At 32.4% G+C, this 21,763-nt stretch overlaps 6 protein-coding genes and 2 long non-coding RNA genes across 12 annotated transcripts; 3 read left to right on the forward strand and 5 right to left on the reverse strand.

Annotated features, from left to right (window-relative positions):
* Window positions 1-391: 391 nt before the first annotated feature.
* LOC131669746 (uncharacterized) lies at window positions 392-1,694 on the reverse strand. The gene is made up of 5 exons (XR_009302391.1): window positions 1,574-1,694; window positions 1,099-1,216; window positions 994-1,032; window positions 884-914; window positions 392-603 (listed from the first exon to the last, which is right to left on the reverse strand). It is a non-coding gene; the product is annotated as an uncharacterized LOC131669746 (long non-coding RNA).
* A 1,375-nt stretch (window positions 1,695-3,069) lies between these two features.
* On the forward strand, window positions 3,070-6,440 carry LOC131669709 (uncharacterized). Of its 2 annotated transcripts, none has more exons than XM_058944793.1 (5): window positions 3,070-3,205; window positions 3,667-3,902; window positions 5,168-5,332; window positions 5,494-5,813; window positions 5,896-6,439. In XM_058944793.1, the coding sequence occupies exons 2-4, from the start codon at window positions 3,713-3,715 to the stop codon at window positions 5,775-5,777; spliced, it is 639 nt and encodes a 212-aa protein (XP_058800776.1). In that variant the 5' UTR covers window positions 3,070-3,205; window positions 3,667-3,712; the 3' UTR covers window positions 5,778-5,813; window positions 5,896-6,439. The 2 variants fall into 2 exon arrangements, with proteins under 2 accessions (XP_058800776.1, XP_058800777.1); XM_058944794.1 differs by having other exon boundaries at window positions 3,125-3,205; window positions 3,404-3,902; window positions 5,896-6,440.
* Window positions 6,441-6,560: 120 nt separating this feature from the next.
* LOC131669708 (cytochrome P450 4C1-like) lies at window positions 6,561-10,313 on the reverse strand. The gene is made up of 13 exons (XM_058944792.1): window positions 10,193-10,313; window positions 9,317-9,511; window positions 9,142-9,251; window positions 8,976-9,066; window positions 8,718-8,900; window positions 8,410-8,503; window positions 8,235-8,337; window positions 8,013-8,124; window positions 7,798-7,904; window positions 7,390-7,458; window positions 7,105-7,273; window positions 6,851-7,030; window positions 6,561-6,744 (listed from the first exon to the last, which is right to left on the reverse strand). The coding sequence occupies exons 2-13, from the start codon at window positions 9,468-9,470 to the stop codon at window positions 6,575-6,577; spliced, it is 1,542 nt and encodes a 513-aa protein (XP_058800775.1). The 5' UTR covers window positions 9,471-9,511; window positions 10,193-10,313; the 3' UTR covers window positions 6,561-6,574.
* Window positions 10,314-10,781: 468 nt separating this feature from the next.
* Window positions 10,782-14,473, reverse strand: LOC131669690 (heat shock protein 75 kDa, mitochondrial). Of its 2 annotated transcripts, none has more exons than XM_058944758.1 (12): window positions 14,220-14,473; window positions 13,784-13,888; window positions 13,629-13,711; window positions 13,325-13,552; window positions 13,087-13,253; window positions 12,902-13,011; window positions 12,326-12,746; window positions 12,110-12,257; window positions 11,753-11,880; window positions 11,491-11,678; window positions 11,124-11,422; window positions 10,782-11,047 (listed from the first exon to the last, which is right to left on the reverse strand). In XM_058944758.1, the coding sequence occupies exons 1-12, from the start codon at window positions 14,344-14,346 to the stop codon at window positions 10,940-10,942; spliced, it is 2,112 nt and encodes a 703-aa protein (XP_058800741.1). In that variant the 5' UTR covers window positions 14,347-14,473; the 3' UTR covers window positions 10,782-10,939. The 2 variants fall into 2 exon arrangements, with proteins under 2 accessions (XP_058800741.1, XP_058800740.1); XM_058944757.1 differs by having other exon boundaries at window positions 13,784-13,891.
* Window positions 14,397-15,955, forward strand: LOC131669692 (exosome complex component RRP43-like). 2 transcript variants are annotated; one of them, XM_058944761.1, is made up of 6 exons: window positions 14,397-14,553; window positions 14,620-14,656; window positions 14,717-14,854; window positions 14,934-15,228; window positions 15,312-15,432; window positions 15,543-15,955. In XM_058944761.1, the coding sequence occupies exons 1-6, from the start codon at window positions 14,537-14,539 to the stop codon at window positions 15,769-15,771; spliced, it is 837 nt and encodes a 278-aa protein (XP_058800744.1). In that variant the 5' UTR covers window positions 14,397-14,536; the 3' UTR covers window positions 15,772-15,955. The 2 variants fall into 2 exon arrangements, with proteins under 2 accessions (XP_058800744.1, XP_058800745.1); XM_058944762.1 differs by having other exon boundaries at window positions 15,312-15,403; window positions 15,543-15,694.
* Window positions 15,956-16,037: 82 nt separating this feature from the next.
* LOC131669669 (uncharacterized) lies at window positions 16,038-21,633 on the reverse strand. Its single transcript, XM_058944719.1, has 2 exons — window positions 21,583-21,633; window positions 16,038-16,614 (listed from the first exon to the last, which is right to left on the reverse strand). Exons 1-2 carry the CDS (start codon window positions 21,631-21,633, stop codon window positions 16,168-16,170), a joined length of 498 nt encoding a protein of 165 aa, XP_058800702.1. The 3' UTR covers window positions 16,038-16,167.
* Window positions 16,824-21,155, forward strand: LOC131669691 (elongator complex protein 4). Of its 2 annotated transcripts, XM_058944759.1 has the most exons (6): window positions 16,824-17,181; window positions 17,544-17,570; window positions 17,659-17,694; window positions 17,757-18,376; window positions 18,452-18,664; window positions 20,767-21,155. In XM_058944759.1, the coding sequence occupies exons 1-6, from the start codon at window positions 17,019-17,021 to the stop codon at window positions 20,866-20,868; spliced, it is 1,161 nt and encodes a 386-aa protein (XP_058800742.1). In that variant the 5' UTR covers window positions 16,824-17,018; the 3' UTR covers window positions 20,869-21,155. The 2 variants fall into 2 exon arrangements, with proteins under 2 accessions (XP_058800742.1, XP_058800743.1); XM_058944760.1 differs by having other exon boundaries at window positions 16,824-17,570.
* Window positions 18,680-19,656, reverse strand: LOC131669693 (uncharacterized). The gene is made up of 4 exons (XR_009302389.1): window positions 19,546-19,656; window positions 19,439-19,477; window positions 19,342-19,372; window positions 18,680-19,054 (listed from the first exon to the last, which is right to left on the reverse strand). It is a non-coding gene; the product is annotated as an uncharacterized LOC131669693 (long non-coding RNA).
* Window positions 21,634-21,763: the final 130 nt, after the last annotated feature.

Below are 21,763 nucleotides of genomic sequence, written 5' to 3' on the forward strand. Positions count from 1 at the left end.
AAGTATGCTCGATTACTCGAGCGTGTGTCAAGTCGAATCCCCGCACGCAGAGTTTCGAAATGTATTAGTCTCAGATGGTAACGACAATAGTAAGATTTATTTAGATTTAGGATACGACGATGCAGTAATCATAATTCGACATCATTTTGAACGCGACAAAGTAATTAACTTAAAATAAATATTTAACCTAGTACAATTGCGTTAAATTCGCAACTGAAAAACAACAATGTGGCTATTTTTACTGTATTTTAAAAAATTTTTATATCCAATGAACTTTTAATTATTTCTCTCTTGTATTGCAATACTCTTATTTGAAAATTATCATTAATTTTTAGTGAATGTTAACTGTCAAAACATCACCAATTATAGATTTAATATTTATTGAGTAATAATTAGTTACATTGCGTGACTGTTGAATACAGTTAATTTAAGAAAATATTGAAATACAGTATCATAAAATATTATCAAATACTTTTATTAATTAATGCAAATTCATTTACATCTCTTGATCAATATATACTCAATTTTGATAACGTAAAACTTGATTAATTCTTTTTACTACAAACGCCGTGACACCATATTGCACGGTGAGTTCGTCCATGGCTGAAAAATTAAAAAAACCGTCCTTTAATGCTTTCTAATTTCTCAATCACATCTTATGTGCCAATGATGTATCTCAAGATTTAGCAATTTCCATTGTAAACTTTATAAAATTAATGAGTTTATTAGTCTGTAAGTTAACAATTATCAAGTGATTGAAAATATACAGTGAATTCAATTTAATATTTTGAAGAATTTCAAATTATGAACTACGTATTACAAAACAAAAGAACTTTATAAACTAATATGAATAAAAATATTCGCCATTTAAAAGCTTGCGTACCTCATATTTCTTTTTATTTCTTCGTTTTTACCTGTTTCACAAAAAATGATATTGTATATAGATTTAGTCTTATAAAATTAATGTATTCAATATCAAAATAAAATACTTACGTTGGCAATCAGCGATGCATTTCTGATATTCTGCCGACACTGAAAATAGAACAATGATGATCCCCATGAAATTCACTTTCTTACATTTAAAATTATGAAATATACCTTCTTCTCCAAAAGTCAATGCTAAGCATAGCATCACCAACGTGAACACGAACAAATATTTTGCAAACATTTTTCTTGTCACTGATCGTTCTGTCTCGTACAGTGTACTGATACATTCCTGTAAGGCGACTCTTTTTATACGCAACGAATTACTCATAAAATTTAGATAAAATCTTAGATAGATGAAAGAAAAGAGAAATATACTGTCTTCCTGAAAACATCTAGTATGTTCTTATGTAAGTCTATATGTGCGTCTTTTGACCTAGTTCTTGCGTAAGATCATATTCGATATAGTATACAAATGATTATGAAAATAACTTTTAGCATAAGTTCTTACTTTACTAGATAAAGAAAAGAACAAATGAATTGTTTTTTTCTTGGTTTGTTATTAAAAATGTAATATTTTATATTTTCATTTTTATAAAATTTGTCAAAACATAACGTATATATACATTCTATTTGAGACGAAACTTACCAATTGAATGAACAGTGCATAATTGTTTTCGTTTATAGAATTAAGTTCTATCTTATTTCTATTTCTTATTTTTGATTTCGTTTTGTTATGTCTATTTGTACTTTAGAAAAATCTCTAGAATAAACTAAAATATTTAGAATATCAGCAACTAAATGTTGAAATCAAATCCTTTTAGTAGGAAAAAAATTTGTTAACAATAACAGGTTTACTCGTTAGTATAGTTAAGCTGTACCGAAGCTTATAAAATATAATAGTACTTTTTTTAGAGAAGCATTGTGTTTGACATTTCATTGATGAATTTTAGAATAGCATAAGATTTTAACGGCTTAATTTTTTCAAACAAATTGATTATTCTGTATCTGAAGGATTTCACTTCAGCTTTCTTTTAGTAATATGGTAAACGACCTCCATAGATCAATTAATAAGATATTCTTGTTAAGATAAAGTGCTATGTATTTTAACAAAAATTGCTTGTGCGCATTTTAATCGAATGACTGCAGCTTTTATACATAAGGAATGAGTCTAAAGTTATTAGAGAAATCATTGAATCACTTGTCATAGCAACTTGTAGTTAATTACAAGTGACAATAGTTAAGCATATAAGTTTATAAAGATAACATGTACATCGTGCCAAGTAAATATAAAAAAATAATAGTTGATTTACAATAACAAATTATAATTATGTATTTATAAACAAAATTATAATCATATTTATGAAAGTATTCACGTATTTATTTCACAATCATTCCATACGTAGCCAACGAGTTTTCAACCTTAATATATACTAGGGCGTATGTGTTTGCTTTCCAACTTCTACGAACGAAGATAGACGAAATATTTATTTCTGATGTCTCTAATCTCTACTTCCGCTGTTGCTCAACAGACGCCTGGGCACTCGCCTAAAAGACCTACTCCCTTCTAACATATTCACAAATTCAGAAAGGAATGCTCTTCAATTTACATGTATTCTCATCTATTCAATTTCCACGATTTACACATCTCTCGCGGGTTTTTCTCGTGAAATCCCTACTATTGATTTGAATGATTACGTTTGTTACTATTTGGAAACTCATAAGCTATTCGAACTTCTTTAGCGATTTTTTTTATGTGCAGAATGACGCGATTAAAATCCTCCGTTTGCACGAAGTTAAAATGGCATACTAAACAAACATGTAGATTCTACAAGATTTATTGGTACTCGTATTGGTACGCTGTAATCCAATTAACATTTGAATACAAAGCTAATAGCTTATTTTTTTACTCGACGCCCTGTTCATTTACTTTTTATATTGAGAGTTTCAAACCACTGTTAATATTGATTTGACTTAATTGACTATTTTGACATGCACTAATTTTTCTTATATTGGAGTATCTGTATTGAAAGATGTATATTAAATTCTATACAATAACATGCGTTTCTTTGTTTTCCAGTCCACGTTGATTGGCCGAAGCTTTCAACGCCCCCCCCCCCCATTAAAATTCATAAATTTCCTAGGGCCAAACCCAAAGCCTCTGAAGTATAGTAGGCAGCACAGTACAATCTGACCATCCGTAACATGCAGAAGAACGCCTAGTGCCGTCGTTTTCCGGATCTAACTGAACGAGCATCGAACGTTATCGGATTAACGCGAGGTACGTAAATATCTGTTCGTCGAAACATTTTCGTTAGAGCAATCGTACAAGTCGTGCATATTGTCAGTAAATTCGAACGGAACATATTGGAGAAAAACGTCTCTTGCAGGCGACAGTCGGCAAACAGTCGGGTATCCCTTATATTTCTGCAACGATTATGTCTTTGTTTATCTAATTATCTATAATTGTCCTAGCTAGATCTGCATATGCTTGTGAGATGAAATAAATTTCGGTAACGCAAGATGGCTGAAGCAGATGTGTGTATGACGTGGAGAGGGGAGGAAAATCGTGTCGGCTTAAGCTTACCAAAGTTTTGGTGCGTTCACACGATACACCGTGTGCGGGCCCGCAGTCGACCGACAACTTGGGGCGCGCACAGAGACGATTCGTGCGGTCGACCGGTTGAAGCGCTCACGCATAATTCGTCCGAAAGTGAGACGGTATCTGTATCGACTTTTCAGGAAAGCGCACAAGCTCCCAATCGTTCGTCCGAGAGCAGCATCCGCAATGTCAAATCCAGACAATTGGTCGATACCACTGAACGCTCTAGATACAGAAGAAAATAAGAAGGTCGTGGAACAGCTAGCGGAGTCCAAGAAACAACTAGACAGAATAGAGGCGTTAGCCGAGGCGTGCTACAATGTGGGAAAGACCATCTCGGTACAGGACATGGAGGCGGTGCTCCCCTATATTGCCGGTAACGAGCGCGACGAACAATGCCCTGTTTTCAAAGAAATTGGCTCCGCCACACTAGGCAACGTCACTTCGGGCGAAGCGACGAGGCCTTCGCGGCAGAAATTGCTAATGCAAAACCATTCATTTCCGTTGTTAAAATCAACCTTGTCTATTAATAATTTTTTGCGTGACTCGTGCTTCGCATGCCTCGATACGATCCTTTACCGAGACCATTCATATCAAGGTATTCGTATCGCTTCCGCATGCTTTAGAACATCGCTAATGATCAATCGCGTCGACAACGTTTCTATATAGCAATGCTATCAAACTGCTTCTCGCCGAAGAAGGAAAACTATCGCGGAGATATCTATTTTTCGAAAAAAAGTTTCTTCTTTTTAATTAGTGAAGAGAAAAGGACTTCAGTGCCAAAAGCGCCTTGAATATTTATGACTGACATGTAAGATTGTTTCTCCAATATATGTTTACTTCACCTTATTCCGTTACGCCATGCCTAATTTTGAACACTTATCTAAATATTATGATCTTAGTAATCCCCAAATATTTTCAAATATCGACTACGAACACTAGAAATTAGTAAGAACAAACCTTATATAATTCTCCAAGTTCAAACTAGTTGTTTGAAACAAACCACAATAGTCATACTGAGGTGAACGAACTCGATTGAGATAAAGAACTAATCGGAGTAGAGTAATTATTCGAGACATTCGGAGATTACATTTTGATAAGTGCTCAAATTGTGACATTGTGTGAGGCAATATAACCGAGCGAAACAATTTGATCAGCCTATCGTAGATATAAAATGCATCTTTGGCATTGTATTCCTTATTCTTTCTTCGCTAATTAAAAACCAATTGATTTCATTTCAGAGCGCAGACAAATATTCAACTTTCTGTCAAAATCAGCAAATACTTTGTGACAGAGCATTTTTTTTCAGTGAAACTCAATTAATAGGCATTGTTTTCAAACAGTTGCTCGATACGATTGATCATTGATAGTGGAAGTCCGTAAGATACGGAGAGAGAATTGACAGTTCCTGGCATTGTCTAGTTGTCTACATACGTTAAAGCTCTAGGAGATGTTCAAAGAGACTATCAATTAACTCTTTTATGCCATAAGTTGCATTGAAGCATGTTGAATGGCACAGAAAAGTTTGAATAATTAAACAAAGCTAAATTGATAACGGAAATATTTTTACATTGAATTGTTGGCTTGCAAATGCCATCGAATATTTTAACACCGAATTTTATTGTCCTTTCTTATGGACAGATTGCGATCCTGCCAATCTGGAGAACTCTACCGCGAACTTCATTCTGACTGGATTAAAAAAAATGCTGGAACAGAAGAAGCGAATAATTGATGCGCAGAAAGCACAGACGAAAGAAGACTTGCCAAAGGAAAAGTGCCCGATTGGCAAGTTATCGAATGACGAAGGTATTACAAAAAGTTTAGTGCACATTGGCATATACGAGTGGTATTTTTTAAGCTTGTATTACAGGCTACCTATCAATATATGTATGATGCGTATATGATCGGCAAAATTAAGCAATTTTTTCATAAATCAAAATAATCAATCAGTTTCTTAATTAATCAAGGGTGCCTTCTTACGGCGAAGCTAAAGGGCTCAGCATTAGAAGAGATTGATACTCATACGTTTTTCTCAAGTGAAGATGGACTAATTAGACAATATCCGACTTTCCGACGTATTCCGGATTTGAGTAAGAAAGAAAACAATGTATTCACCTGTAAATTCTGTGCCGGAAAATTTACTGTTAGGGCCCACTATGAAAGACATATGGACGCTGCATACGATATAATTTTTTCAAATGTTGACAAGAACGCTATCCCTTACATGCTCAATCCCTGCCATAAAAGTTAAAGTCACCTACGAAATCGCAAAGAGCCTTTTTTACAGGTATGGTAAAGAAAGTTAAAAAAAAGAAACAATATTTTATAATTTATCATATAATTAAACAATAGTTTTTTTTTCTTGGCAGCGTTCAACAATCACACAATAGAATCTAAACTCATTTTAAAAGTTCATCAGAAGACTGCGACAACTGCCGTAGTACAGAAGTATCCCTATGGCTTCTTTGCAAGAAGTTTTCTCAAATAGTTGATTATACACAGCACATTTAGATTTTGTACAGTTCATCCGAGACCTATTTACGAACAAAAGATTCATCAACACTCATTGAGCTTCACCGTTAACTTGGAGATGCAAACAATATTGAAAAAGTTGAAGTACACGAGCTTCGTAGCAAGTGGAATGAGTATTAATTTTATTTCTCTAACACTGTCAATACTTATTGTTACTTAACTATTGAGAATACAGGACCGAATGAAATACATTCGCCGTAAATGAAGAACATGTAATGTTATTTCTTCAAAAGAACAGCGTACCGTCAATTCGATGCTGTATCGGTGGAAAAAGTTTTCGTGACTGCAATTACTCATTAATTACAACAATCAACAAACGATATATTATCTACATTTGATTTTTAAAACATGATAAATTTGAACGACTTGGCAATTAATTCCTGTGATGAATATAAATTGTGTAAAAAAGATATAATTTTATTTCATAATTATAACAAAAAGAGTATAAAAATTTAGATTTTTGCTTATACGGGTGCTATCCATTTCCATCCATATTTTATACAACCCTTTACTTCGTCATTCGTCCTTCTGAATAGACACAAACTTCATATAAATCGGTCGAGATGGACGAATGACTAAATCGGTAATGATGGGTATTTCGTGTGCGAGATCAACAGGTTCTAAATAAAAATTGTGAAGTAAATGAGCAATCACAGCTTTCAGCTCCATCATAGCAAATTTTTGACCTGGAAAAGTTGCAATTATTGATAGATTACTAATTAACATTGTACTTCATCAGATTTTACGACGAATCATTAGCTATACAAAAACAAATATTTAAAGTAAACTTACCGATGCAGTTACGTGGGCCAGCGCTGAATGGAATGTAAGAGAACGGATGTCGCTTTTGTATCCGTTCAGGTAAAAATCTGTCAGGATCAAACTTATTTGGTTCCGGCCAAAAGTTTGGATCTCGATGAGTATCATAAACATGCAAGTGTGCAATCGTATCTTTCGGAATCAAATAATTCTCTGAAAAAATGAAACTTTAATAGTTGTCGTCATCGCACTCGTTAATTGTTTGACAAATGTTAGTTGTTTCTTACTAAGCTGCATGTCGTGAGTAATAATTCGCGATATAAACGGCACACTAGGGTAAAGGCGTAGAGATTCTTTTACGCATCTGTCAAGATAATTCAAACGTTGAATTGTCGTTACACTTATCGCGCCACTTGATTCGGAAAGGACTTGATTGACTTCCGCTCGGGCACGTTCCTATTGAATATTATGGTAAATGTGAAAATTACGTTGCACACAGTGGCAGACGACTTTGACAAATGCCTTTGAATATTTAAAGGGCATCAAAGTTCAAGTGTATCATTAAAATATACCTGGACATCCTTGTGCTCCGCAAGTAACAACAAAGCGAAGCAAATCCCCATTGCCGAAGTGTCATGCCCCTAAAGAAATTTATTTTGTCATACCACTGTAGCGTTAAAAATAAATTGTTACTGCTTGTATTTGCAATAGTAATTTAAAGACATTCTCTTACAACAGTCAAGTTCATAAGTTTACTTTCACGAAAATATTCGGTTAACAGCATTGATTTTGAAGAACATTACCTATGAACTTCATTTTTTCTGCTGTATAAATAACAAAAAAAAGGAAGTCATTTTTAAAAGTTTGAAGGGAATCTAAAGAAAAGTAACTTTCAAGAGAACGTCCTCAATTCGAAGCATCGCACGAATTGCACCAAGTTGTTAATATATAAAACTAAAATGAGTAAGATTGACACTCACCTCAAACATAAAAGTATCCACTTCCTCGTTTATTCCTTGCTTATCGATTAGGCCGTCGTGATGGGCAGCTATCAAAAGATCCAACATTGCCAAACGCTTTTTTTTAACTAAAAAAGTGTTGAATGGAAATTGCGTTTTATACGATGGATTAAATTGAACCATTGATACATATTTCTTTTTCAAATCAATGCGTAGACAACGTTTGCATTACTCACTTCCGAAAACTTCTTCGCTTGAAGATCCCTCATCGTCCGTAGCGGAATCGTTCACTTTTTCTAAAAATTTATTTCCGGTCTTCCTGTGGTATTCCTCTCTTTCGTTTATAATCTGCAGTTGGCAATCAGAACAAATGGGTTACCATACGTAAAAGAACGCCGCTCGAATGTTTTTGACGGGGCCGATATAACAAGTAAACGAATAAGGAAAGTTGCATCTACCTGCGAAGTGAATCCATGTAAAATTTTCAATGCTTCCTTTTGCTGACGACTCTTCTCGAACCAAGCGAATAATCGATCTGGTTTAAGCCATGGCTTCGTTAATCTTTAAAAAGAACTCGTGTAGATCAGTGATTGTGAGCGACAAAGAAATATAATTTTCGAATCTTTGTACTACCTGTGAAACAGTATTTCCCCCATGAGACGAACGGCATTTCTATATTTTACTTGAAATTCTTTTTTCCCTTCTAGGGATGTTCCCATTGCTGTTTCTACAAAAGGTGCGTTTAAAAATATGTAAGCCAATCTTTTTCCTTTTAAAAATATGTCAATTTAAAAAATCAATTTATCTACGATTTATTTCTAAACTCACGTCAAACAATATACAATGTAAACTAAGTTAAAAATTGAAATACATCGTGGATTAAAGTATTTTAAATCAAAATACTATTTTGAAATCAAAATACTATTTTCATAATTTCTTACCACAAATGACGTTTAAAGTATAGTTCGATACGATCGGTAAAATATTTTGAACAGATTCTCCTTCTGCCCTCAGTTGTTTTACGATTCTTTCATCATTTTCATTGATAATTTCCAAATATTGTTGCAGTACAGTGAAATGGAAAGCAGGTGTCAAAATTTTCCGCCTGCGGCGCCATTTTTCCCCTGAAAATTACATTTAAACGAACGAAAACAGCATGAAAAATATAAAAATAGTTTATTCTAATATTAATACTTCACCTGTACTTGTAAGCAATCCTGTTCTGAACCATGGTTCAAGCAATTCATAAATACGACTCTTCGATATATTTTGCGTACTCGTTAACAATACCTGTATTAAATCAATAAAAATAATTACTACGTTGTTTTCACATTATTACAGAATTACGATAAAAATATTACAAACCTCAACATCATCTGGATGACGTAGGTTTATGATAGCCTCCGTAAGTGTCCAGAATTTATAAATCGGGTAATAATTATCGCCCATTTTTCTTACCAAGTACCACAATTGATCTGAAGAAATGGAATTTCAAAGCTTATATTTTACATAAAAAAGTGGCTTTTATTAGAGCATTTACCCTGCGGCACTAGGAACGTTAAAAGATTGCCAATTAGTGGCCAGGCTCTTGGTCCAGGTAATTTACTAACATATTTTCCAATCCTTCGATACCGAATGTAATAGTGGAATGAGCAAAGTACGACCACGACGCTCAATAGTATTGCGAACAGCATTTTGTTTTGGATTTTACTTTGTTACTTTCTGCGGTTCCTTGCTATAGTTTTCGATTGAAAAAATTTGATCATAATATAGGCAATTATTTTACGCTTTTCATTTTATTATTATCGCGATCGTAATATTGTATTTACTTTATAAAAACAAATTTAATTTCATAAGCCGATATTCAAAATGTTACATCACGTCGCAAACACGTAACAAGCATCGCAATTATGCTTTAACGGCGTTTTAAAGTAGATCTGTATATAAAATACGTGTATTTTCAATGAGTATAAATGAAACGGATCCAGAGAAATCATGCTATTTATATCAAGCTTGTTCTTTCGTTTTAGAAATTGATTGATAGATTAAATGCGAAAAATTTCGATAGATTTTTAACTAATGTGTCTCTGAGAGATAGCAAGTGTATAATAGATTATCATTACTATCCCGACATTAATAAATTTAAAGATTCCTGATTGAATAGTACATAATGCAACTCAAGTGATTTTATTATTTTACAATGACGATAGAAGCAAACAGATAAAAATTTAATGTAACCACTTGCACAGCAACAGTCACAGCATTAACTTATCTCTACTTAACTTAACCAGACGACCCTTTGTGCAAGATAAGAGTAAACTGACTGCGTCGTTAGATATATCGGTCGCGCTTCGTGCACGACTATAAAGTCGTGAGTATTCAAACTGCAGAATTGAATAATTCGAAATTCGCTTACCACGTCACTTTAATAACTACTGTACATGTACCCGTACTCATCGAAATATCTGACTTTTTGTCTAATGTTTTTTATTAATTGAAGGTTCAACGGACGATTAGATAAAAACTTGCAATGTCACACCATTGGACACTTTAATCGAAGATTAATACACACGCACATACTCACGCACACACATACATGTATGCGTGTATGTATATATACATGAATTGTACAAACACAATAGTTTATTCTTCTAGAGATACGTTATTTTTCTCCGCTAATCATACATTTATTTTCTTCTGTACAAGATGATTTTGTAATAACACTTTATTTTTATAATAATTTATTTTTTAATTAATATGATACAAGGGTGTTCTATAAACCCGCTTACCTCCAACTAAATATAGAGATGAGGAAGTTTAATTGATTTAAATTTTGAATGATAGTAAAGTAAAGCACACTTACTTACAAAAACCTTGAAGGTACAGGATTGCGTACAACTTCACTTATAGAATGAGTTTTCAAATAATTTTTAATATTTTTTCCTTGTCAAAAAAACTTTTTAGTGCACAAAGTAAAAATAATAAGATGACTTTTTAAACGACAGAACAAGATTTTATTTGGTCATACTAGTCCAATTATGAAATTTTTCATATATTATAATACAAGTTTCATGTAAAAAATTATATTTATACTTCTTGATAAAATATTTACAAATGAAACGTATGTTAAGCTTACTTGTTTAAATATAACTATTTAAGTAATTTAATCTTTTTGTTTCTCGAAAATTAAAGTCAACAGTTGATTCATTGATAACAGTAGACCTCGTGAATCCTCTACCAAACCAGCATTGATCATTGCTCCCGTGAAGAGCTGAAACAATTTTCAATTCATTAAATCGTATGACGAAAATATAATGGTGACTAGACGACGGATTTTAAAAAACTACCTGGTCAGTCAACAGCTTAGCAATCTCTTCATCAGAAGTTTTCAATTTTAGAAGTTTTTTTATCAGCGGATGGTTTGGATTGATTTCTAATCTAGGCTGCAGAAGACTGTAACGCATTTGATCGTCAAATTGATGGCTTTTCGTACGAATGAAGTGCCGGGCTGCTGCCATATCTTGAACGGTAACAACACAGGGATGAGATTCCAAGCGATCAGTTACTTTGACGTCGTGAGCTTTACTTTTCAAAATTCTTTTCATGTAATTAGTAAGATCTTTGATTTCATCTTCATTGATTAAAGCTAGACAGACAAAAAAATTAAATTGCAGAAATAAATAATCAAATAAAATATAACTAAAAATTTTTTACCTGTCTTTTCTTTGTCTTGTTTCATTGCGTCTTCGTGCATGTCTTTTTCAACGGATATAATGTCATAGGATTTGAATCGATGTAGGTGCATCAAAACAAGCTCATCATACGATTCATAACAGAACAAAACTTCCAAGTTACGTTTTTTAAATGATTCGTAATAAGGTGATTGTTCAGCCAAAGTTCGACTATAATCAGAAAAAAACACAAGTTAAGCAACAAATATTGTTTGCATGCAAAATAGTAAAAAGAAAGTACATACTTAGGAGCAGATAGATAGTAAATATATTTTTGCTCCTTCGCAAGTCTTTCGCAATATTCAGGAAGGCTAAGCACATCACCTGGATGTTTGTTGGAACTTTCGTATCTCAAAAGTTTGGCAATTTCTTCCTGTAAAATAAAAATAAAATTAGCGTAAATAAAAGTTATCTTGCATTAAAACCACTAAAGTAGGTTAATAATCACAAATAAAAACTTTCAGTTTGTAAATATTAAATTCATTACTTAATTTACGTCAACTCATTATGTGACTAGTTCTAAACTAAAATTTTTTTTATACATAAAAAATAAACATTACTTTCTTTAATTTATTTAGAAATTCATTTAGATTTCTATGTACCTTTCCAGTATCATCTGTGCTTGTAATAATTCCTTCTTTAAAAAAAGTGCCATAATCTGTATAGAATTTCAAATACTCTTCTGGATTCTTCTTGGCCTGATCTTGCAAAAATCTTATAATACGAGACGTTAAAACACTCCTCAATTTCCTAAGAATACATTAAACGTTTATAACCAGTCAAAGTTTTCAGATAGATATTTAATCAACTAATCTTACGCTATCAAAGTGCTGTTTTGCAGCAATTCTCTACTAAGATTCAATGGAATATCTTCGGAGTCAACAACTCCTTTAACAAATCTAAGAAATTTCGGTAAAATATCTTCAGCCTTATTTTGAATCAGCACTTTACGACTGTAAAGTGAAACTCCAATGGTGGAATCTCTGGCTAAATCAAAAAGACCCGGTTTGGCTTCAGGAAAATATAAAAGCGCTCGTATGCTTATAGGAACGTCGGTTGAGTAATGAAGTGTGAATCTTGGTTCGTCGTGACAGTTGCCAATGAAACGGTAAAACTGTGTGTGCTGTTCAATTGTTACATCTTTCGTGTCCATCATCCATAACGCTTGTAAAGTGTTCGCTCGCTTTCCATTGACGAAAATGGGGCTTCCAACAAAATTACTATACTTTTGAATAATGTCTATGGAAGTAAAAATATCAGAAATAAATTCTAAAGAAATTTTTAACCCATTAAATCGCATAATTAAATCATAATCAATTAAATTACATTATTAAAATTAATATTTGATAATTGAGCTATTAAATATTGATTATTGAAATTATCACGAAATTTACCACTGATGACTTCGTCGTCACTGAACTCGCGACTGTCAGAACGTAAATGAATCACAATTTTGGTACCAGGCTGAACGCCCTCAGCATTTGAAATTTCATATGAGCCAGATCTATTATTAATAAATATGTTATTTATGCCCATTACTAAAAGAGACCTGAAATAGTCAAAATTAATTAAAACTTACCCATCAGAAACCCAGTAGAGACCTTCTGAATCTTTTTTGTATGACTTAGTGAAGACTTCAACTTTGTCAGCTACCATGAAAGCACTGTAAAATCCTACCCCAAATTGACCAATAATATTAGATGCTTCATCTGCTCCTTTTTTATCTTTTAACTGCTCTAAGAAGGCCTGTAAGAAAAATTAATGACTTATAAACTCACAATCACATTTAACAAATCTAAAAGTTTCAAAATATTTACTTTTGATCCAGAACGAGCAATGGTTCCCAAATTTGAAATCAAATCTTCTCGATTCATTCCAATGCCAGTATCTTGAATAGTAATTGTGCGATTTTGTTTATCTGTGGCAATATGAATTTCTAAACTTCTATCTCCACCTTCTTCAACAGACAAGTTCTCTGCTGTTCTCAAATATCTTAACTTTTCTAGGGCATCACTTGAATTAGAAATAAGCTCTCGAATAAATACCTAAATAATAAAATAAATAGTAATTGATGCTCAATCAAAATATTAAAAATAGCAGTTATATATGTAAAAATCTTACCTCTTTATCAGAGTATAGAGACTTTGCTACAATATTTAACAGCATGCGTGTTTCAGACTGGAATTCATGTTTAGAAGTTTCACCTGAAAGAAAAAATAAATCATTTTATATAACTTATTTATAAAAATTAATGATTATCTAAACAGATAAGTTACCTATAGCTTTCTCAGTATCCTTAATAATAGTATGATCTTCCGACTCTGTTTCATTTTTTGGTTCTACTTGTGAAGAAATAAATCTCACTTGCTTGTTCAATAGTGCTTCTGAAGGTAAAAAATTATTAGTAAATGTCAATTGCTTTGAAATTGTACAACTATATGCTGGTTTTTATAAAAGATGATGAAATATTTATTCTTAATATTCTTAATGTAACTCATGATAATGAATAATATCAAGAAAATTAATGAAAAATTTTGAAAATAGAATATTCTATCAAAAAATGTCAATACTGCATTGTAATTAACTATATTCCGAACATTTCTAGAATATTATAGAGAGAACGATAGGCTCACAAATATTCATATAACCCTATAACATAACATAAATGCAACTACAAACGAAAGTAAAAGATATAAATCAATATTTACATACCTGATACATTTTGCCTATACCTAGTTAATGAGTGTTGACTGTACAATTTGTTGACTTTTGTTACTGGAGGGAAAAGAAAGGTTTTCCCGAGTCGAATTACACGCTGCAATCTCATCGCTGCTGCCATTTTTCTGGATTGGTCTGTATTCACATAGCGTATACATGCTACTACGAGAATCGACAAAAGCGCGCGTGGTGTGGTTTCGCCGGCGGGCGCATGTTATTTTGTAACCTTATTTTTTGTAAACAATAAGCGAAACCATGCTTTTGAGTATTTAGTAAAGTTTATTGTGACTGGGATTTTTTTAATTTGAACAATGGAGACGCAGTTCAAGTAATAACTATGTTTTATTTATTATTTATGTATTTAGAGAACATTAACAAATTTAATTTCTTGCAGAACGATTCACCCAGCAAAATATCTCCGTGATCATTTTGTAAGTATTATTTAAGAGTTTTATTTAATAGTGATAAATAAAATTTTTATTTATTTACAGGCTTCAAGTGTAAGACCAGATGGCAGAGACTTTACTGCGTTTCGTCCAGTAAGTGTTAATGTTGGATCAATTACACAAGCAGATAGCTCAGCAGTATTTAAAATCGGTAATACATCTGTTGTATGTGGCATAAAAGCTGTAAGTTCTGTTATTGTATAGTAATAATTATAAGTATTGGTTTTATTGGATATTTGAAATTAAACAATTTTTCTATTAGGAACTAGGGACTCCAAAAGCTGAAATACCTGAGTATGGTTACATTGTCCCAAATGTTGAGCTGACACCATTGTCATCTCCAAAATTTCGTCCTGGACCACCTGGTGTAGAAGCTCAGTGTTTGTCAAAACTCTTGGAAAGAATCTTAGTGAATTCTGAAGCTATAGACTTGAAGGATCTTTGCATTCATAAAGACAAACTTGTGTGGGTTTTGTACTGTGATCTTATTTGCATAGATTATGATGGTTCAGTAATAGATGCATGTGTTGGATCTTTGATAGCAGCACTACAAATTTGTAAAATTTTTATTGAGAGATTTAAAATAATGAACTTGTTTTAATACTTCTGAATTGTTTTGATGAATAAATATTTATTCTAGTGACACTGCCAACTGTTGAATATACTGTTGAAACTGGAGCTATAAAAGTCATTCCACAACAGAGAATAAATGTTCCATTAAGACAATTAGCAGTAAGCTCCACATTTGCTATTTTTGAACAGTAAGTTATTAATCTGTCTGAATATATATATATATATATATATATATATATATATATATATATATTATTTTAATATATTTAAACAGCACCATAATTTTTTCTATTTACAGTCAACTGCTTATTACTGATCCTACAGAAGATGAAGAACGACTTTGTTTAAGCACAATTACCATAGCATTCAATGAAAAACAAATATGTTTTGTACATAAATCTGGTGGTGTTCCAATATCTCAAAATTTATTGTGTAAATGTATATCAAAAGCTAGAACTCGTGGAGAACAAGTGAGAAAGTTAATAGCAGCAGCAGTTACAACAATGAAAAAGAACAAGTCCAGCTAATATTCCATTATTTTTTAGGTATTAGACTGTAATTAAGATTTAATATTTTTTATATTCATAAAAAGCTTATAATTAAACAAATCATTACATCATTACATCTAACTGCTTAAACAAAACAGTTTCTATTGTTTTATGTAATATTATCTAGAAAATAACAATCAAGAAATATATAATAAAGGAGAAATATGGATATTGGTAAAAATAATATTTCACTATGTAATTACAAATTTTTTTTAGAAAGATATATTTTAAATTATTATTATCTGTATTATAAATTAATATTACATCTTCACAAAAATCATATGTATTCATTGAGAAATTTTGATGACATAACCTTTTATAACTATACGACTTGAATAAATAAAAATATCAATTTAATAAATAAATAAATATTCCTCAATACAAACAAGTTTTCTTCATAATTCTGAGAAACTCTTCTTGTGAAATTTCCCCATCACCATCTCGATCAGCTTCATCAATCATCTCCTGCAACTCTTCATCAGTCAAATTTTCTCCTAGCTCCTTAGCAACACGCTTTAACTTTTTGAAGGTAATTTTCCCAGTTCCATCATCATCAAACAAGCGGAAAGCTTTTAACACTTCCTCTTTAGAATCCTTTTCTGCCATTTTGGTCGACATGAGGTCAAGAAATTCTTCAAACGATATCTTTCCAAGACCATCAGGATCAACGCTTACAATCAATTTTCTAATTTCTTCTCTTGAAGGTTCAAAGCCAAGGGCTCGAATGGCTACCTTCAACTCTCTTGTTGCAATTTTACCAGTACCATCTGGGTCAAAAAGATCAAATGCTTCTTTGATGTCAGCTTTTTGTTCTTCAGTAAGCTCAAATTTGGCAAAAGATTTTTTTTTTGATAGGATAGTGGTTGAAGACTTTCTTGATAGCTGTAACAAAATAAAACTTTGAAAAACTTAACATTATTATATCGCTATGTATATAAATTTCACTCGAGATTGCAACGTGAACTTGCCATTTTCAATTACTAAACTACGTTACTACAAAAAAATAATGACAGAAGTCGTTGTATTACCGTTTGTTATGCATTGAATCTGGTTGCTAACACGTTGCCCATGGTGCGATGAATGATTGTTCAATAAATTCAAGCAAAGAGCTTAGTGTTAACCAACGCACGTGTTTCCAGTCGAATGAGCCGCTTGAAAAATGTATACACATCACGACCAGCTGACACCTTGGTTGCTTTGTGTGTTATGTGTATTATATATAATATATGTTTCCTCCTATTCCCACTCTGCCAGCCCCACTCTTTCTCCACTTAACCGGCCACCTGGCTATTATGCTTCTTTTTTTTCAGTTTACAGTGGTAATTCTTACTAGCACTTATTTGAATTGCTTTTGGCGATGCATTGTTACTAGTAGTACACTATTAACAAGTTACGTGAGTTCAATAATTATTTACTGGCAAAAATACGGAAACATTAACAGTGAATACAGGTTACAAGTGTTGTTGAACATGCGCTTTGTAAAAATAGATCAATCAACTTACCATTTATTATAAAAATCTAATTACTGCTATGAAATCATTTCAAATTTGGCGATAGACAATACTGTAAAAAATGAATGGTGCAGACGACAGTGCTAACTAATTAATGTTATTAAATAACTTATAATTGCTAACAGTTACATAGAATCCTTAAAAAAATGTCTTCTAACATTACTATTGCAAAAACCCAATTGCCCAACATTCCTGGAACAAAACCTACAACAAGAAATGCTCAACTTCTGATTTCTTCAGGTATTCCATCTCTTGATCATTTTATCGGTGAGTATATATCCTACAATTTTATGTAAACAAAGATTTTTATATCTATGATTAATACACATGTAAATTAATGTTATTTTTATTACAGGAGGTGGTCTACCAATAGGATCAATTCTCTTAATAGGTAATTAAAATGTGCATAAATTCTGTTTAAGGTCAGTATTATATATTTTTTTTATTTTTCAGAGGAAGATACTTACTCTACTTACTCCAAAGTTATGTATAAATATTTTATAGCCGAAGGAATTGTAAATAATCATTTGGTTTTTGTTGCTACTCAAGAAACATTGCCATCTGAAATTGTATCTGAATTGCCAGCAGTCGAAGAAGAATCTCATACACTAAAAGAAAGTTCAATTAAAGACGAGGAGATGAAAATTGCTTGGCGTTATCAGAATATGAAAATATTTGATTCTGGTCCAAAAGATAGTTCTGTTTTTGGTCATTACTATGATCTAACTAAGAGAATGAGTGAAGATACCTTAAACAAAGCTAATGTAGAATTGTGGGATGGAGAGAATGTTCAATGCCAACACAGTATTTTTGAAAATACTGGTTATATGGACCTACTGTTGAGCATAGAAAAAGCTATCACAAGTGGACAATTTCTAGTTTCACAAACTCCAGAGAAAAGAAATATTTTAAGGATAGCCATTCAGTCTTTAGGATCTAGACTCTGGCTGAGCGATTCAGAGGATCAAACCCAAAAGGACTTATTGAAATTTTTATACATGTTGAGAGCTTTATTGAGAGAATCTTTTACAGTTGCCATGATCACAGTACCTACACTTAATTTTGATGAAATGGTGAGTATTATATCACTCTTTGTTATAGTTTATACAATTAATTTTTTAACTAAACTTATATATGATGGTTTTCAGAGTGATGTAGTACAAAGAGTAGAACATTTGTCTGATATAGTTGTTGGTTTAGAGTCTTTTGCTGGATCATCAAAAGAAGCTAATCCCATTTTCAAGGACTATCATGGTCTTCTGCACGTAAAAAAGCTGCCTGCTTTTAATACTCTAATACACCAGGATGTTCTTTATTCTGATTTAGCTTTCAAATTACGAAGAAAAAAGTTTTTGATAGAGGTAAGTGATGATTTAAACTTATGAAACCCTCCTCCAGAATACCCTTCTTTTTCAGAATAACCTTAGACATTTCCAGTTTTACTGTTTAAAAATTATCACTAGTTTTTAGTGAACGTTAATTTTTTTAAATGGAATATCTCCACTTATAAATTTAATAATGATTGAGTAATAATTAGTTACATTGCATGACTGTAGAATATAGTTAATTTAAGGAAATATTATTGAAATAATTCATAATGTTTTATCAAATACTTTTATTAATTAATGTAAATTCTTTTATACCGCATCGTCAAATGTATATTTAATTTTAAGAACGTGAAGCTTGATTAATCCTGTTTGCTGCAAACGCCATGACACCATATCGCGCGGCGAGTTCGGGCGAAAGATTGGCTAAAAAATTTCAGAGAATGATTTTTAATGTTTAACTATCCTTCAATTGCGTCTCATAAGCTAATGATGCATCTTAAGATTTTGCAATTTTCATTGTATGTTTTATAAAATTAATAAGAGTTTATCTAAATATTTTTCTACAAACGAAGAACTATCAAGATATATAATTAATTCAATTTAATATAATGAAGAATCTCAAATTATATATTGCATATTATAAAACAAAAGTAATTTTATAATATAATGTGATGTAAATAAAAATATTCGGCATTTAAAAACTTACATACCTCATATTTTTTGCAATTTCTTCATTTTTACCTGTTATCATATATACATTTAGTATTGTAAAAGTAATATATTTAATTTAAAAATAAAATAACTTACGTTCGCAGTCAGCGATGCATTTTTGATATTTTACCGACACTAAAAATAAATTAATAATGATCTATTAATTTTAATTTTAATTTAACATCTAAAATTATGAAATATACCTTCTTCTCCAAAAGTCAATGCTAAACATAGCATTACCAGTGTGAACGCGAACAAATACTTTGCAAACATTTTCCTTGTTGCTGATCGTTCTGTTTTGTTCAGTATACTAATATTTTCTTAATGTGATTCTTTTTATAGGCTACGAATAAGTCGTAAAGTTTTCCTCAATCAGAAACGAGATAAAATCGCTGTGTTAAACAAAAAAAAAAAGAGAAACAGACTTACGCGCGCGCGCGCGCATCAATCCCACTGTGCTGATGAATATCTTTTAATAACCAATCGTCAGTTCCGCCACTTATGCTATTAACTTTTTAAACTTATGCAATAATCACCTGTGATGAATTTACAGTTATAGAACTTTTTTGATAAATCTAAAACAATAAACATATTTATTTCCCGATAGGGTTTTTCAGTCACAACATATCACCTAAAAGTTATATTGATAAGAATACTTTTGTCATTTTTAGTGTAACTATGCTTTTATTGTCATTATTGTAATACGTCATTATATTGAAGATTATTAAAATTATTATAAGTAAGAGTATTTCTAAACAACTCGTTAAGTTTATTTTCTGAAACTAACTTAACTAAATAAAAAAAGTTGCTATTATTGTAAAAAAAGCCATAAAAATATACTGGTCTATTTCGATTATAATAATCTCACAAAACATTTTTTAATAGTTGACCGTCATCGCTTTGTCATGTATATAATCAACTTTTATCATTTATGCGATAATTGCCTGTGATAAATTATCTCTAATAATCTTTGTGTTACATGATTTTTATTGGAAAATTTGAAACAGCAAACAAATTTGGTATATCAATTTACTCATATCAATTTTTTACAATTAAGATGATTTTTTTAGAAATAAGAAATCTGATCGTTGAGAATTTTCTTTGGCACAACTATTAGCGAGCATTTCTCATTTTTTACCGTAATAAATACTAAAAACCGATATCGAATCAAAATTTTTTACATATCTCCAACTTCGCACATCATTAATTAATAGTGAGCTATTTATCTCAATCATCAATTTTTTCCGTAGTTTATCCTCGTAACAGTTTCCTAAATTGCTATAAATAGTAGTTGTCGTAATCAGTTTTGACAGTTAAACTGAAAATTACAAGAATCGAAAAGTCACAAATGTCTCCCTCAAAAGAAAAAAAGAAAACAAACGTCACCAAGCCATAATTGACTAATTATTATTTATCATCAACAGGTACTTCACTTGCCACCAGAATTCGGCGACAGCGCGCAGCGCGAGCAAGACGAACAAGTCGTCTGCAGTAGCGGTTCAAGCAAGCATAAATTAGACTTTTAAGCGCTACGCGCTAATTAAGTCGATGTGCGCGCATCACGGCTCACGGGCATCGCGCTCGTGGCCTAATTATCCTCGCGGGGCATGCGAGGGGAGAGGAGATAAGCTGGCTGGGCACGCGGCTTAACAGGCATCGATTAGATTTTTACGCGTTATTATTCGCAGTTACAGGCTATTGTGTATTCTATGATAGCGCCGCTTGTTACGAGCGCAGCCGTCAATTGTTGAGACGTGCCCGACGAATTGTATTGTAAGTTGATTTGTAATGGCGAATAAACTGATGAGTATCAAATGACCGCCTTGTTGTTTATGTTTCTTAAGCTGCAATTTTGTGATTTATCGCACGCTTGAAGCTGCGTAAGCTTACTGCCATTAACTGACCTTGCGCTGAAAAATGTGTTCCTGTGAATATGAGGACAGTGATTTATTACCAAAGTCAAACCTCTTGTGAAAAGGATACCAGTCGTAACAAAAGAGCGTGAAGAGTCGTTTTGCCGAACGAAACTAAAGCATCGCATTGAACTGCATTATTTTTTTTCCCAAAGCGCAAGCGATGCCTGCGAATGCAACTAGCTCGGGAAAAATAAAGAGGGGGGAAAAGAACAGGAGAGCCTAAAAAAAGAGCGACATAAGCTCTCTTCCGCGATTCCGGACGAGGAAATCGCGCAGGTGGGGAAGAGAGAAAGAGAGAGATAGAGACAGTCGGTATATACTCACTTCCTTCCGTTGTTGTTTTGCCCCCCTGCCGCGTGCTCGCGCGTCTCGCATGAGGAACGCCACTCAAAAACCGACTCTACGAATTTTACGATACGGCATTCCCACAGTGGATCTCGTTAACGCGTGTCCTCTGCGTCGATATCCTCGCGGAGCTTTTCGTCTTGCGTTCGGGCTGCGCGGG

Source organism: Phymastichus coffea, unplaced genomic scaffold, assembly GCF_024137745.1.
Source record: "Phymastichus coffea isolate CEN01 unplaced genomic scaffold, Cenicafe_Pcof_1.1 PCOF00096, whole genome shotgun sequence".
Taxonomy (NCBI): Eukaryota; Metazoa; Arthropoda; class Insecta; order Hymenoptera; family Eulophidae; genus Phymastichus; species Phymastichus coffea.